General features: G+C 42.1%; 1 protein-coding gene across 1 annotated transcript in view; it reads right to left on the bottom strand.

Moving 5' to 3' along the window:
- The window catches only part of LOC119406622 (neural-cadherin), a gene marked incomplete in the record, with an annotated part of 278852 nt that overhangs the window by 18550 nt on the left and 247025 nt on the right, over window positions 1-13277 (bottom strand). Inside the window, 5 exon segments of the mRNA XM_049419025.1 lie at window positions 10677-10704; window positions 10707-10814; window positions 10817-10855; window positions 11533-11836; window positions 11967-12133. Coding sequence (XP_049274982.1) covers window positions 10677-10704; window positions 10707-10814; window positions 10817-10855; window positions 11533-11836; window positions 11967-12133 — 646 coding nt within the window.

Here is a 13277-nt window from a genome sequence, read left to right as displayed (position 1 = left end):
GGGAACGCCGTTTACCTACGTGCCAACCACCAATTTCAAATTTGCGCCTCGCGATGAGTGCCGCTGATATCAGCAAAGCGCGGAATAGATTACGGCTTTCTTGCACGGAGCGTTTGGAAGCGATGACGCGGAACACAAAGACTGTGGCGGAAGTGCGGACGACTCGTCCAGCTTTCACCGATGCGTGTACGCATGTAAACAATACACACACGCATCGCTGAATCTCCGCTAATACGCAGCATTTGCTGCTGCATGAAGCCAATCGTTCCTAATTGTGTGCAGCACATCGGCAACTAAGCTGACGCAGTCACTGCCAAGCGCTTGCTGTGCCTTACACATGCATTTGTCACGAAAGTGTCCGTGATGGCCACTCCATTCCTGACCGTACACTGCCACATGTGCGCAGCGATAGCGAGCTGCTTACGTTCGTGAAGGCAAATGTGTCTGTGATGCGTCTGTGTAGTGCGGTGCGTTTAGCGGTCTCGCACAAAGAGACAGCATGAACGGCAGCGCAGCACGTTTGGATACGCATGCCACTGCGCTAGGCCACATGCGCTATTGAGCAGTTAACTGAAGATGCTTATCAGAAGGGTTGTCAGTAGGCTTGTGCAAATATTCGAGCACTTCGAATATTCGAACAAATATAACAGTATTCGAATTCGCTTAGAAACGAATTTAAATTCTAGGAAATTTCGAAGTATTCGAAATGAACGAATAGACATATATAAACCGCATGTAAGCCCCTGTAAAGGTGATTTCACTGCAGTGGAGGTGTGCTATACCGTGAACACACCTTTCCAGGAGAAATTTGCACTGCCGCAAAGCCCCGCTTTAAGTTTAAATGAACATACGGTAAAACCTCATTAATTCAAAATCACTGGGACTGTAAAAAATCTAATTAAGTGGGTTTTCAAATTAATCAAACATGCAAAAAGCGGGATGCAAGGAACTTTGAATTACTGGAAGTAATCAGAGGTGGTCGTTTGCTGTTCCTGCTAGATTGTGGCTACAAGGGTTATGTCTTCCAGCAATACCTGGTCCTAAACCGGGGAAACGGCGGGCCTCACTGCGGCCAGCACAAGAAAAAAAAAAAAAAAAAAAAAGAGGAAAAAAGAAAAAGAAAAAAAACTGGTCTCGTGGTCAATTGAAATGCGCACCTGCAGAAAATACGTGCTTAGCTGCAACACAGTGGTGACACGCGGGCGGCATGTCACCTGCTCCTCGCAGCATCAGCGCGTCATGATGCGACCACTCGTCCATTCTTTCTGGTAAAATAAAGAATTTAATAATGAGCAGTGCGACAGAAGTCGCGATGTGTTCTGGGTGGAAAAGATGATCATGCGTTGCAGGTACTTCGCCAGCAGTGCAAGGGTGCAAATTGCCGGAACAACCGCCATTCGGAGGTTCGCATACATCGCGAGTTCTGTCAGACCGCGCTTTATTAATTTCTCTATTTTCCCAGAAAGAATGGGTAAATCATGGCTCGCTGACGTTCAGAGAAGCATGCGTCATGCTGCCCGCGTGTCACCGCTGTGTTGCAGTGAAGCACGTCTTTTCCGCAAGCGCACATTTTAGCTGACCACGAGACCGCCTTTTGTTTAGTTTTTTTCTTGCGCTGGCAGCAACAGGGCTGGGATGCTTCACTTGTCACTCGTTAGTATCGCTACATTGCATTGCCTTGTGGCTCCTAAGGGCCATCATTTCTGCGGATTTGCGGCTAAGTCAGGATCGGGGAATTGGCACATGGCACCCAAAATTTTCGAATTAACCGGGCTGGTACTGACCGCCGCTTCAAATTATCCACTCAAATTTACATTGCAAAATACGGGGCCAAAGAAATCCTTCTAACTCAAACTCTGTTATACTTCTAATTCGAACTCTGTTATATCAAAATCCCGCACAGAGTTCGAATTAATGAGGCTTTACTGTATTACCCTCACGATTCATCATTTTTTAAGTTTAAAAGCTTGTTATACTGGCTTATATGCTCTAAGTATAGTAAATTTTAAAACGTAACATATTTTACAGGTTATCACTTGCATTCTGCCGAAAGTCAAATCCTGCTGTTACTCAAAGTTGCTTCCACTTCCCTTTGAACCAAAAAGAATGACATATGCATATGCCTTGTTTCAACTTTAAAAATATTGTGCTGGTTAGTTGGGTCATGACAAATATGGTAATTTTTCTTTATAATATGTGGTATAAATTATTCAAACTCGCTTCGAAATTCGCTTTGACCAAATCACTATTCACTTCGAATTCGTTTTGGACCTAAAATTTACTATTCGCACAAGCCTAGTTGTCAGTGATTAAGCCGTACTGGCGCGTTTGCCGCCTGCCGTCATATGCCTCCGTGCATTTCCGGTGCTTATCCGTAAAGACATCGCCGCACCGGCTGCACTGAGCCATGACAGTGGCCGTTTCATATTTTCGATATGCTTCGCCCCATCACACTCTGGAATTGCAGCAAAGCTGCCTTTCGGACTCTGCTACAGCCGCAAATGGAATGACTCGCCGCTGGTTTGAATCTACGAGATGATAGATGCAGTAGAGGTGGGGGCTTTAATTAATGCAGTTTTGGACCTGAAATTTGGGCAGAAAGTCCGAATAATCAGATGACGAAGATTTTCGGCATCCTAAATTTCAGATGTTCTTATACATTAACGTCTATGGGGCTGATTAGGAACTCCAGACTCGAAGGGAGCGCAGCCTTGTCAGTTAAGCCTCCACAGAAGTTGAAGGAGGAGTAGATAGGTTGAGGAACTAGCATTTTATCCTTTCATGTGTAAAGTGTTGTCGACACCACACTGGTTGCACCAAATCATGTAAATAAATACAATTAGGGAACACCACTCTTCCAGCGCTGCACCAACCTAACCAAAAGAAACGCTTTCATGTTGCTATCTCATAAGAAATATGCTTAGGAATCCTCTGCAACTTTTTCAGTAATTTCGCTTAAAAGTATTAGAAAAATATTCGCAAATATTAGAAAAATATTCGATTTGATCTGCACTGTAACCTTAACATTCACATTTACTTCGCACCCAAATTTTGCTATTCGCACAGCTCTCCTATAATGTTATTTTTCACAAGTGTTGAACAGAGACCTACAATAGCTAGCAACATACCTACACTCCATCTCACCCATAGCAAGCAGTGTTATTCAGGCTAGCAAGACTTGCAGTAGCAGAGTTTGTGCCAAGAAACAATTAAGCCCTTTTTTACCAGAGGTTATGTGAAGTTGTGCTTATTCAGATTCAGTAATAAATGAAAAAACAAAATCTAAAGATTTAGAAACTGTTATAGGGCTGTAAACATGTTCTTCGGTATGATTTTGGTTTGGCACTCTTTGGGCTATCAAATGGCCCTTGCCCATAAGAATAACCTCATATCATTCATTGTCTTTATGACCAATTTTGTTTATTCTGTTTCCATTCCAAAAAATTTCATTTGCAACCTATGTCATGGCAGTTTCACGTGCAGGCTTGCACAAGCATGCACGACTAACAAACTTGATCATAAAAGACGTGGAGTGATGCATCTTGATAAATGAACGTCCTTTCGCAGGTTCCACAGCATTGCATGTAAACTCTGTAAAGTATTAACCCTTTAAGGGTTCACGCCATACATGTATGTCATTGCCTGTATGTTTAAAACGCACGCCTTTTTCGATCATTTCCCACAGCATTGCATGTAAACTCTGTAAAGTATTAACCCTTTAAGGGTTCACGCCATACATGTATGTCATTGCCTGTATGTTTAAAACGCACGCCTTTTTCGATCATTTCCCACAGCATTGCATGTAAACTCTGTAAAGTATTAACCCTTTAAGGGTTCACGCCATACATGTATATCATTGCCTGTATGTTTAAAACGCACGCCTTTTTCGATCATTTCCCACAGCATTGCATGTAAACTCTGTAAAGTATTAACCCTTTAAGGGTTCACGCCATACATGTATGTCATTGCCTGTATGTTTAAAACGCACGCCTTTTTCGATCATTTCCCACAGCATTGCATGTAAACTCTGTAAAGTATTAACCCTTTAAGGGTTCACGCCATACATGTATGTCATTGCCTGTATGTTTAAAACGCACGCCTTTTTCGATCATTTCCCACAGCATTGCATGTAAATTCTGTAAAGTATTAACCCTTTAAGGGTTCACGCCATACATGTATATCATTGCCTGTATGTTTAAAACGCACGCCTTTTTCGATCATTTCCCACAGCATTGCATGTAAACTCTGTAAAGTATTAACCCTTTAAGGGTTCACGCCACACATGTATATCATTGCCTGTATGTTTAAAACGCACGCCTTTTTCGATCATTTCCCACAGCATTGCATGTAAACTCTGTAAAGTATTAACCCTTTAAGCCATACATGGTTCATGTTTAAAACGCCGCCTTTTTCGATACATGTATGTAAAGTATTAACATTGCCTGTATGTTTAAAACGCACGCCTTTTTCGATCATTTCCCACAGCATTGCATGTAAACTCTGTAAAATATTACCCTTTAAGTATTAACCTGTATGTTTAAAACTTTAATTTCCCACAGGGTTCAAAGTATTAACGCCATACATGTATATCATTGCCTTTTTCGTATTTCCCACAGTTTAAAAAGTATTAACGCACGCCTTTTTCGATGTTTAAAACATTTCCCACAGCATTGCATGTAAACTCTGTAAAATATTAACCCTTTAAGGGTTCACGCCATACATGTATCTGTAAAGTCATTGCCTGTATGTTTAAAACGCACGCCTTTTTCGATCATTTCCCACAGCATTGCATGTAAACTCTGTAAAGTATTAACCCTTTAAGGGTTTCACGCCATACATGTATTTCCCACAGTCATTGTAAAGTATTAACTTGGGTTGTTTAAACAACGCACGCCTTTTTCGTCATTTCCCATTGCCTGTATGTTTAATGTAACGTAAAGTTAACACGCCTTTTTCGATGTTTAAAACATTTCCCACAGCATTGCATGTAAACTCTGTAAAGTATTAACCCTTTAAGGGTTCACGCCACACATACATGTATATCATTGCCTGTATGTTTAAAACGCACGTATGTCATTGCTTTTTAAAACGACGCCTTTTTCATTTCCCACAGCATTGCATGTAAACTCTGAAAGTAAACCCTTTAAGTACGCCATACATAACATTGCCTTTGTTTAAAACGCACGCCTTTTTCGTTCCCCACATTGCATGTAAACTCTGTAAAGTATTAACCCTTTAAGGGTTCATCACGCCATATATCATTGCCTGTATGTTTAAAACGCACGCCTTTTTCGATCATTTCCCACAGCATTGCATGTAAACTCTGTAAAGTATTAACCCTTTAAGGGTTCACGCCATACATGTATGTCATTGTGTATGTTTAAAACACGCCTTTTTCGCATTTCCCACAGCATGTAAACTGTAAAGTTAACCCTTTAAGGGTTCGCACGTATTCATTGCTTTTTTAAAACGACGCCTTTTTCATTTCCCACAGCATTGCATGTAAACTCTGTAAAGTATTAACCCTTTAAGGTTCCGCCATACATTAGTCAGCCTGTATGTTTAAAACACGCCTTTTTCGATATTTCACAGCATGTAAACTCTGTAAAGTATTAACCCTTAAGGGTTCACGCCTACATGTATATCATTGTTTGTTTAAAACGCACGCCTTTTTCGATCATTTCCCACAGCATTGCATGTAAACTCTGTAAAGTATTACCCTTTAAGGTTTCCCTACATTAATCATTGCCTGTATGTTTTAAACACGCCTTTTTCGATATTTCACAGCATTGCATAAACTCTGTAAAGTATTAACCCTTTAAGGTTCACGCCTACATGTATATCATTGTTTGTTTAAAACGCACGCCTTTTTCGATCATTTCCCACAGCATTGCATGTAAAACTCTGTAAAGTATTAACCCTTTTAAGGGTTCACGCCATACATGTATATCATTGCCTGTATGTTTCAAAACGCACCCGCCTTTTTCGATCATTTCCCACAGCATTGCATGTAAACTCTGTAAAGTATTAACCTTTAAGGGTTCACGCCATACATGTATGTCATTGCCTGTATGTTTAAAACGCACGCCTTTTTCGATCATTTTCCCACAGCATTGCATGTAAACTCTGTAAAGTATTAACCCTTTAAGGGTTCACGCCATACATGTATGTCATTGCCTGTATGTTTAAAACGCACGCCTTTTTCGATCATTTCCCACAGCATTGCATGTAAACTCTGTAAAGTATTAACCCTTTAAGGGTTCACGCCATACATGTATGTCATTGCCTGTATGTTTAAAACGCACGCCTTTTTCGATCATTTCCCACAGCATTGCATGTAAACTCTGTAAAGTATTAACCCTTTAAGGGTTCACGCCATACATGTATGTCATTGCCTGTATGTTTAAAACGCACGCCTTTTTCGATCATTTCCCACAGCATTGCATGTAAACTCTGTAAAGTATTAACCCTTTAAGGGTTCACGCCATACATGTATATCATTGCCTGTATGTTTAAAACGCACGAGGCCTTTTTCGATCATTTCCCACAGCATTGCATGTAAACTCTGTAAAGTATTAACCCTTTAAGGGTTCACGCCATACATGTATATCATTGCCTGTATGTTTAAAACGCACGCCTTTTTGGGTCGATCATTTCCCACAGCATTGCATGTAAACTCTGTAAAGTATTAACCCTTTAAGGGTTCAACGCGCCATACATGTATATCATTGCCTGTATGTTTAAAACGCACGCCTTTTTCGATCATTTCCCACAGCATTGCATGTAAACTCTGTAAAGTATTAACCCTTTAGGGGTTCACGCCATACATGTATGTCATTGCCTGTATGTTTAAAACGCACGCCTTTTTCGATCATTTCCCACAGCATTGCATGTAAACTCTGTAAAGTATTAACCCTTTAAGGGTTCACGTCATACATGTATGTCATTGCCTGTATGTTTAAAACGCACGCCTTTTTCGATCATTTCCCACAGCATTGCATGTAAACTCTGTAAAGTATTAACCCTTTAAGGGTTCACGCCATACATGTAGGTCATTGCCTGTATGTTTAAAACGCACGCCTTTTTCGATCATTTCCCACAGCATTGCATGTAAACTCTGTAAAGTATTAACCCTTTAAGGGTTCACGCCATACATGTATGTCATTGCCTGTATGTTTAAAACGCACGCCTTTTTCGATCATTTCCCACAGCATTGCATGTAAACTCTGTAAAGTATTAACCCTTTAAGGGTTCACGCCATACATGTATGTCATTGCCTGTATGTTTGAAACGCACGCCTTTTTCGATCATTTCCCACAGCATGTTCCCGCTGTATGTTTAAAACGCACGCCTTTTTCGATCATTTCCCACAGCATTGCATGTAAACTCTGTAAAGTATTAACCCTTTAAGGGTTCACGCCATACATGTATGTCATTGCCTGTATGTTTAAAACGCACAACTTTTTCGATCATTTCTCTTGCTTGGCATGTGCTGCCTCACTTCGGGAATGCGTAGAATTTTTTCTAGTGCCGATGCCTCTCCGTTTCTTTTTTATGCTCTACTACAGCGGTGCACCGGCTAGTTTCGGTTTCGTCCTCCGGCCAGTTCCCGCTTATTGCACCCGCAATACTGATGGCTTTCTGGTTTAGAATGTTTCAAAAGGTGACGGATTTGTTACTATCTTGTTTATTGCTCCCCAGTAAGCGATTACGCCTGTTTACGTGCAGGCGCTGACTGACACAAACAATGCTGCTGTGGTTGCATTACCCGTTCTGGGGACTCGCAAAAACCGCTTCCGTTTCACTGGCGATAAGACGAATCATTATTATACGTTTCAGACTTGTTTTTGCGTTCCGGATGCGCTCGCAACTACACAATTTTCTTCAGTGCACTCACCCACGCAGTTTGCTTGTGCTATGGAAGTGCGCGCCGGTTTCTCGACAGCAAAAGTGAGTCTAGTGGCGATTCCTCCGAATCGCCGCTCGACTGGCGAAGAATCTTATTCAGTAAATGTCAGCCCGTCACACGAGGCGTTACTTAAGAGTTAAGATTCAGATGTTGTGAGCGAGCAACATCTCAAAAGCCTGCACGGCGAGACGGTGCTGATTGGAAAAAGGTGGCTTTTCTCCCTCCGTGTTTCCACTTGATGCCACTTCGTGCACTTATTTTTGTATTTCTCTGAACTACAGAGACATTTATTACAAGGCATAATTTTTTAACAGCCGTATAGTTTTCTTTAAATAATTTATTTTGCTGTCACCCAAAAAAATTTCAGACAATTTTTTTCTTACACAGATTCGTCTGAATAATTTAATCCAGCAATAAAAAAATACACATTTCTGGGACGCATTTTGCCAGAAAATCGACCCTCAAAAGGTAAGCAGGGTATAATATGGCAATAAATGGATATAGTACCTGAGCTGCCACTTTTTCAGCAGTTATTAATTCCCTATTTTAAACATTATAATATACATACTTGCTGATAGCACACTAATCCATGTAACCCAAATGACACACACTGTGGTGAGTATTGCTGAGCTACCTGTCACCATATACAGTAAAACCTCGTTGATTTGGCTCTAGTTCATTAAAAAATCAGATAATTAGACTCGTCCTCTGGTCCCGGCAAGCATGTGCATTATTTAATTACATCAAGCTATTGTCAATTTAGATATGTTCAATCACACTCTGATTAATATGGACGATCCCCAAAGAGCCTTGAGTGCAAAGGGCCACAAACGCAACACAAGACAGCGAGAACAGGCTAGTGCTCAACAGAAACGATGTGATCCAGCCCGCATCTTCATAGTTCTAACCACAAGCTTACGGTAACAAGAAAGCCAAAACACTTTGTGCCTAATTGTGTTTACCATTGTGTTATGGCGTGCCTCCAGAACTGCCTCCATCTGTGATTGCATTCCTAGTGATCTAGGGTACATGCACAGCGGTTGCGGCAAATGGTAGTTACTGTTTACACATGTGCACGTAAGACACACACATGCTTTCAGAAATGCATGGGCACTATTTATGATGACACTGATGGCGACCACTATTTCGTCCACAGCAGCAGGTTAAACAGTAGCTTCATTTTTGCCCATAGTGCTACGGCTGCTTACTTGGCTTCAAAGCTGCGTGGTCTCCAACTTCAATCATATTAGCAACTTAGGTTTTATTCGCAGCAGTTGCTGCAAACAAATAGTTTTGTTTTGACTCAGTACACACAGGCAGCTTGCATGCCATCAGAGGTGTATGGATGCTATTTATGACTTTATCAATAGCAGCCATGGTTATGCATGCAGCTAACGTGGCATTCAATAATTTCATTTTGATTCTGTTCAATTAGTGTGCAAAGTTTCAAACGTTGTGGACACTGTCGAGGATGAAGAGCAATTCTAGCACGATCTGCATGCTGGCATCAAACTCGCCAGCTCCATCATGATGGACGGACTATCTGTTGCCAGCCAGCAAACTGGTGACAAAAATTATTGCCATACGAACATAGTGATAGTAAAGGGGGCCAGAGAATGCGGAGGGCAAGAAATAACTTTACAGACAAAAACACTGTTTTTTTTGCAGTAGCAGCATTGGGAAAGAAGTTGCGAGACTACCAGAATAACACATTGCACACTGCTTTTATGTAAAATAAGAAGACAATTTGCATATTTATTCATTAAATAAAGGTCTGTTAATAAAGGATGCCTTCGACAATTAGAAATTCCTTAATTCGGGCATTTTTTCTGGTAGTTATCTATTAAGCACTGCAATTAACACTTCTTTCAAAAAGCTATAGTTTCTTTCAAAAGCTTTGCACGGAAGGACGGAAATAGGCACTTTTGACAAAAGATGACGTGTTCAAACACATTCCCTGTGCCTTATGTGCTGCCAAGACAGCTCCTGCAGCCACTGAAGTCACCACTAGGCTCACTATTGGGGGAAAGTGTATGTGTGCCGCCTGGTTACCTTTGAATTATCAAGTGAAGGTCAATTTACAAAGTGAAATTGTCAGAATCATAGTGTGGGGCCATAAATATCAGAGTGCCAGCCGGGGGCTTTGGTCCCGATCAAATTAATCAGAGTCAAATTAACAGAGGTCTACTGTACTGAAGAACACTACGCGTTATGCCCAAGCTACCCCAATATTAGCCTATTGCAGATTATTGATTATATTCAAGCTCCAATGTTGCTTACAACTACACAAAGACTAGATAAAGGCTGAGGGCTGTTCTATATGAGATTTAGGCCTGCCAGACTGTTCTACACATTGACCATTTGGGTGAATTTTCGTTGGAGACTGTATTTGTCACTAAAGTTCAGTTCCAACCTTTAAAATGTTTGTAAAATAAACAAACATACCAACTAAGACCATCACACTGTCTTGCAAAGCTTTAAAACTTGGCAAAATGCCAAAATGATGCAAGCCTACCCTGTGTCTAAGATTACGTCCTCTAAAACTGTCAATCAAAAGGTACCTAGCCATATGTAAACATATGCAGTCTGACGAAAGGGAAGTCATTATCCATCTTTAAAAAAAATACAGAAAGAGAGCCAGAAGAAATGCTCGTTTGGCTGCTGCTTGAACAAGCCTGTGTTGCACTGCTCATAATATGCAAAAAAGTCCTGAAACGAAAACTGACAACTACATACGGTAACTTGTTCGAAGGACCTGACAACTGACCTGCATTCGTGGAGCATCCAGAGGTCCCACAAACGAAGGGTCGTGGGCAACTGATACCATGGCAGGGGTTGTTGGATGGACATCCATCAATTAGGTTGCGCCATTCGACTACAGCTGCATATTCAGAACCACTCTCCATGGTAAATAGTGTTGATCCAGCCGGATGTCATTCATACAACCTGCCAAAAACAAGAAAAATGAAATGACAAGTTGCCAGAGAAACAGGGTACCAACATTTCTCGACACTTCCCAGCTCATTGCTCATCACAGTTCCTGTCAAAATGGCAGTGGCTTATCACAAGTCAGGCATGCCGAACTGCTTCCTTTTGAGGGTCAATGACGTGAATATATGGCACTGTAAACAAGTCCCAATTGGTTGATGCTGTACATTTACGCCGCCATCTCTATGTATCAAAAATGCGCGAATTTTCCAACAAGAAACCCAGCAAGTGCTGTCCTCCTGTGGGGATGCAGGTAATTTTTTTTTTTGTGCCACTGATCTTTCGTTTCCATTCCAAAGTTTGCTTAGGCCAGAGCATCGGTTATTGCTCACACATCTGCGCCTGCACTGGCACACAGTGGTAAGCTTGGTTTCGTCTCGCGGCAAAACCGCTCTCAGCCAGCGTACTCACAAACACGCTGGCTCAGATGAAGCATGTTTGACTAATGCAATGCATTGAAGTAATTCTACGTTGTGAAATTGAGCTAGAAATTACAATTTTTCGCTCATGCTGAGGTATGCAGTAGTTGGGCAAGTGCCCCAGCAATGCACAAGTACCGGCAAAGGCTTGTTTTTACCGAAGCAAAATATGCAGCTAATGGCAATGCACTTCTCTCAAAGCACATGCTAGCTCACCTTCTTGATAATCATTGTCAACAACAGTCACACCAGGACCAACATATTGGACGTCTCCACCTGCAATGACATTCTGCTTCTCAACCCACATATGCTGGTGAGGACTTTGCCAATCCAGAAGCTCGTTGAAGCGCCGCCCACTGCCTCCATCCAAAGCCAGGCTGGCTGAAGCACCGTAGCGCAGGGCACGCACTGTATGCCACTGGCCATCATTCACCCACACCCAGGGAAGCCACAGCTCGCGCTCTTCAGAGGACCGACTTCGGTCAAGGTTGAATCGAAAGCGCAGCTTCTTGTCCCGGATCTAAACCAGTGACAAGACGGAATGTGCTCCAGCAACCATATAACGTGCACAAAAAAATTCATGAAACCTCAAAAAGCAATCACCAATCAGTAATCAGCAATCAGTAAAGTAAATGCAAACACGTAATCACCTCAAGAATGCAGTACTCCCGCCCATGTTTGCTTGTGATGCGGAAAAGCTCTCCATGTTTCTGACGTGTACGAAATTGTAGCTGGATGTCAGTCTTGTACGGATGAGGGTCAAATGGCAGTGCGTACTTGATGTAGCTGCTTTGCTGGAACATCTTAGACTGTGTTTCTGGTGGATCAAGAGAGAGAGATTTATTTGTAGAAAGACAGAAAGGTCAGCCGGACCTATAGTTTCCTCAGAAATAGGTACAGATCACAGCATAGATAGAAATCATAGGTGAAAAAAAGTTAAAATTTTACATATGAATCATACCCCTGACACACCAGCAAACTAAACTGATTTAAAGTAAACCCTGCATTTGGTGCCCCATCGAAAGGAGTTTTATTGCTGACACACAACATGGCCTCCATGTTTTCAGTAAGGCATCTAGCAAAGCACATGGTGCTACTGTAACTGACAAAACATTCCTTAAAAGTTGTGTTTCTGGTCAAATTGTGTCACTAAACTATAAAGCCCCATACATGTGCTGTTGAAGGATTGCATATATAAGGTTCCCCTTTAAACCCACAGATAAGTTCAGATATACATAACTTGCAAGTGACGTCAGTTCCTGTCTTCCGTCCGCCATCACCGAGCACATACGTCTCAGTGACCGCGCTGTGTTTACGTTCGTGCACGAATCGTTCGGTGTAGTGTGAGTGTTTTGATTGCTTGTCTTGCGCTTATGACGAACGAGAATCGTTCAGGACATTATGCAGCCTGCAGTGTCGTCAGTGGTGTCGCACGTAATGGTTGAAACAACTTCGCACGAGTCACCTACAGCGACGCTCTTGGCCGCCTGCATTTTGCGGCGCTCAAACTGCACACATTTCGTCGCTGATTGCTGCATAAATACATGGCCCAATAACATGTTTGGCGCCCAGTCGAGGTTCGTTTCACCGAAGAGCACAGAGGGCCTCCAGAAAACCAAGGCACGGTCGCTGTGTTCAATTCGGTGCTTCACGTTTCGACAAAAATTGATCTCGCGCATAACTCCGTGGTAATACACTCGGCAAAACGGTGAGGAGATTCAGAAGCATAACTTGCCTGTTATGAAGTGACGCCCGCACACAAACGTTGTGCAACGTCTGAGGTCCTTCCTGTTTACGCACGCATAAGCCATGTGCTTCGCTTCTCGGACAGCTCTTACGTGCGGTCGCACGGGTTTGTGATCACGTTTGGCAAACAGTACGTCCCTGCGTCTGGTGTTTTTTTTATTGATTTACACTTCTCGTGCAGCAGCCAAATATCGCACAAATCTCCCGTTGCGATG

The sequence above is a fragment of the Rhipicephalus sanguineus genome, chromosome 1, assembly GCF_013339695.2.
Source record: "Rhipicephalus sanguineus isolate Rsan-2018 chromosome 1, BIME_Rsan_1.4, whole genome shotgun sequence".
In the NCBI taxonomy this organism is placed as follows: domain Eukaryota; kingdom Metazoa; phylum Arthropoda; class Arachnida; order Ixodida; family Ixodidae; genus Rhipicephalus; species Rhipicephalus sanguineus.
The sequence above is the reverse complement of the archived record's forward strand: the minus strand, read 5'-3'. Positions and strand labels throughout refer to the sequence as shown.